Below are 4,134 nucleotides of genomic sequence, written 5' to 3'. Positions count from 1 at the left end.
CATCCATCATCCTTTCATCATCCAATCATTATCCTTCCATCATCCAATCACCCATCATCCAACATCATCCAATCAATCATCCATCCATCATCAAACCATCATGCACCATCCATCCATCATCCATCTATCTTCTGTCCATTATCTATCATAAAACCATCATCCATCCAACCATCATGCATCTATCCATCCCTCATCATTTGTCATCCAACCATTATCCAATCATTCATCATCCAACCATCATCCAATCAGCCATCATCCAACCATCATCCAACCAATCATCCATTTATCATCCAACAATTATCCAACAATTATCCATCATCCATCCATCATCCATCCATCATCCGTCATCATCCAATCATCCATCATCCAACCAATCATCCATCCATCTCATCTCAGTATCTCAGGTGTCCAACAGGTGAGCAGTGTGATCCACCCTGGACAGGTGACCAGTCTGTCACAAGGTGACTCCTACATGTAGTGATCAGCAAAATTTAAGTTTTTACCTTCATCACAATAGTTTAAAATTATTTAATCTCAATTGGAAATTGAAATCAATTTACATCTTAAAAAGCACTGCATAAAAAAACTAAAATGCAGGATTCCAAATATTATCCAAACAATTCTGTTTGGATCAACAAGACTAGAGTATCAGCAACAAAGCTGCTGCTGATCTGAACAGATCACCGTGGATCCTCAAGTACTTTCTAGTCAAACACAAAATTAAACTGTACGTTAATTTATGATTGATCTAAACTCCTTATCCAGCTCCAACCAAACATTTTAAGTTTGTTGCGACAACATTTTTATTGTTTATTAATCAGATAATTATTACAGTAATTTGATATTTTTTCTTTTTGTCAGCAAAGTTTTCCTTTGATTAGAGGGAGATTTATTGGTTAATGCTGGAGGATTAAAATAATTGATCATCACTCTTTGTCCAGCACTGAGAAGATTTGGTGTTGTGTTTTTACCAAAGGAACACATTTTTATAAAACTGAATTCTGATGTAATCCTACAAAAAAAAAAATCTGTAGTTTGGCTTCATGTTTTATTGATATTTAGCCTTTTTTCTTCCTCATGTTGATGTAAGATTTGTTGTATTTTGCCTGTTTTCTGTCACTCATTCAGTATTCACACTGTTGTTTTCCTCTTTTATTTTTATTTTTCTACGGTTCTTGCAGTGTCGTTACTTCTGCAAACTTTGAGTTGTTTTAAATATATATTTTTTTCATTTACGCTTTATTTATACAGGTAGTCTCATGGGGCCACGAGAACTCATATTCAAGAGATCAAAATGCTCATTTATGAGATTGGTAATGTCATTTTAGTTTTTATGACTTTTTATATTTTTAAATTTATTATTATTATATTTATTTTTTTATAGACACTGAGGTATTTTTAAAACTTTTAAAAATATATTTTGGAAATCAGCTTCAGCATACCTATTTATTTTCGTTTGCTACTTTTTTAAAAACCTTTTCGCTTTTAGCTTATTTTAATAGTCTCAGTTTATTTTTAATTTTAAGTATTTTGCTACTTTTAACTTTAGTTTGCATATCCTTTTCTAAATTTTATATTTGCTACTTTATCTTTTACAAGCTGCTATACAGTATTTAGCTTTTAGCTACCAATTTGCTGCTTTCATCTATTTTGATGCTTTTCGTTCTAAAGCTTTTTCTTCAGCTGCTTCTTTTATCTTTAACAACTCAGTTAGCTTCTTCAACAAATTTCAGTGGCCCCTCTGCATTTCACAGAAAATATATATTCTCTGATAGTCCCTCAGTCTGGCCTCGGTTTCTAATCCACACCTGTTCTTAATCCGCCCAGTCTTCATCTGCACTCAGTCAGTAATCACCTGACTCTGACTCAGTTCACCTTCAGCCTTTGTGCCATCACTGGCTGCTGTTTTGCTGTGAGGTTTTATTTATTTAAACCCTTATTTGTTATTTATTCTCCTTCTGTTTGAGTCTGCATTTTGTTGGGTCCTTTAACAAAATCTTGAAACATGATTGTTCCTTGAATTCTTGCAGGTGTTTTATCAAAATAAATAAAAAGGACTTGTTCTTTCAGATTGTTCTGTCATTTACAAACATGTGAGACAGTGTAAACCTGATGGGCATGTGCGTGGTGGAGCGCAGAGTCTGCCAGCCAATGCTGTGACAGCTAATCATAAATTCTCATGTGACCAGCACTTTGGAGCCCAGTGCGCCTCCGAGCTGCTGCGTGCCAGCGGTGGAGCTGACTGTCCGCAGCTGTGAACCAGATGAGCCCGATCCGAGCAGGATGCGCGTCATGTGCCACGGACAGGACTGTCTCACCTTAACATGAGAGCTGGACCATGAAGAACAGCACCGGCTGGGCGCTGCTCGGAGCGGCCGAAGAGCCGCCGGCGCACCGAGCTCTGACCGGCTGCGTCCTGGCGCTGCTCATCGTGTGGACCCTGTTGGGTAACATGACGGTGTGCGCAGCCGTGTACCGCTACCGCCACCTGCGCGCCAAAGTCACCAACATCTTCATCGTGTCTCTGGCTCTGTCCGACCTGCTGGTGGCCGTGCTGGTGATGCCGTGGAAAGCCGTGGCCGAGGTGGCTGGGTTCTGGCCGTTCGGGGGCTTCTGTAAGACCTGGCTGTCCTGTGACATCATGTGCTCCACGGCCTCCATCCTCAACCTGTGCGTAATCAGCGTGGACCGGTACTGGGCCATCTCCAGCCCGTTCTGCTACGAGAGGAGCATGAACAAGAGGGTGGCTTTCGTCATGATCGGGGTGACCTGGACCGTGTCCGTGGTCATCTCCTTCGTTCCTGTGCAGCTGGACTGGCACCGGGCCGGGCTCGGAGACGCGGACCGTTCGGTTCCACGTGACGGGAGCTGTGACTCCAGCCTGAGCCGGACCTACGCCATCTCCTCCTCCCTCATCAGCTTCTACATCCCCGTGCTCATCATGATCGTCACCTACACCCGCATCTACCGGATAGCCCAGATGCAGATCCGCGTCATATCCTCACTGGAGCGCGCGGCGGAGCACGCGCAAAGCTGCCGATCGCACCTGCCCGAACTTTTTCCTCACCTGTGCTCAGAAATCGGCGCCACCTCTTATCAGTCGCACACTGGCGTTCACGCGGACCCCCGCGGCCCCGACCGGTCCCACCGCGACCTCCGAGTCTCCATCCGGAAGGAGACCAAGGTGCTGAAAACTCTCAGCATCATCATGGGCGTGTTCGTCTGCTGCTGGCTGCCCTTCTTCATCCTGAACTGCGCCCTGCCCTTCTGCCCCGCGCCGGGGGCCCCGGGGGCCCAGCGTGGCCCCCACTGCGTCAGCGAGAAAACCTTTGACGTGTTCGTGTGGATCGGTTGGAGCAACTCGTCTCTCAACCCGGTGATTTACGCGTTCAACGCGGACTTCAGGGACGCCTTCCTGCGCCTGCTGCGCTGCCGCGGACGGGGCTTACTGTCCGCCGTGAGCGCGGCCGTGGAGACCATGATGGCGACCAACGAGGCGGGGGCCCAGAGGAGGGACAGTCCTCTGCAGGCCCAGCTGAGCGTCTCCACGAACCCCAGGGCCAGCCAGGACAGCGGGAACACCACCGTGACCGTGTTTTATCACAAACAAGCCACGACGGAACAAGTGATGGACACGCAGGAGAGATACGACGAAGATAAACTGACACACATTCCCAAATAAATGTTCATGTTGCAAAGACTGAAACAAAGCAGATTACACTGAACTATACCAAATGATGCAGTTTGACAGAGCTTACTCTGGTAGTAAAAAAGAAAAAAGAGAGGATTGTGAAATGCGGGTCCACACTCAATGTAAACAAAGCTCTGAAACCCTCAGTGATCTACATTAAGCTGCTCTGTGACCCTGCAATGTTAGGTTTAGTCACTTTGGTTGTTTTTGTAGGTTAACGGTCAGGGTCCGGTTACAATTTTTATCAACAACTTTTTAATTTAAGGACTCCACAGACACGGGAAAACCTGTGAGCTGATTTTGTTTAATTGCTTTATAAATTTATTTGTTCCATCTTCACGACTTTGCATTTGATCAGTGTTAGCGTAAAGCTTTTCTTGCAGATAAAGTAAAAATGTTCAGTTCAGAACTCATCGTGTTTTCAGCCAAGAACTGAACCTCAT

The 4,134-nt window shown here is 44.7% G+C and overlaps 1 protein-coding gene across 1 annotated transcript; it reads left to right on the top strand.

Annotated features, from left to right (window-relative positions):
• The first annotated feature begins 2,338 nt into the window (after nt 1-2,338).
• LOC119408111 (D(1) dopamine receptor-like) lies at nt 2,339-3,795 on the top strand. The gene has a single exon (XM_037674951.1). The coding sequence runs from the start codon at nt 2,339-2,341 to the stop codon at nt 3,680-3,682; it is 1,344 nt and encodes a 447-aa protein (XP_037530879.1). The 3' UTR covers nt 3,683-3,795.
• Nucleotides 3,796-4,134: the final 339 nt, after the last annotated feature.

The sequence above is a fragment of the Nematolebias whitei genome, chromosome 3, assembly GCF_014905685.2.
Source record: "Nematolebias whitei isolate Nwh7 chromosome 3, NemWhi1, whole genome shotgun sequence".
NCBI lineage: Eukaryota > Metazoa > Chordata > Actinopteri > Cyprinodontiformes > Rivulidae > Nematolebias > Nematolebias whitei.
The sequence above is the reverse complement of the archived record's forward strand: the minus strand, read 5'-3'. Positions and strand labels throughout refer to the sequence as shown.

What these genes read in the sequence shown, in the direction of transcription:
- LOC119408111 (XM_037674951.1), top strand. Translation starts at nt 2,339, where the DNA reads ATGAAGAACAGCACCGGCTGGGCGCTGCTCGGAGCGGCCGAAGAGCCG.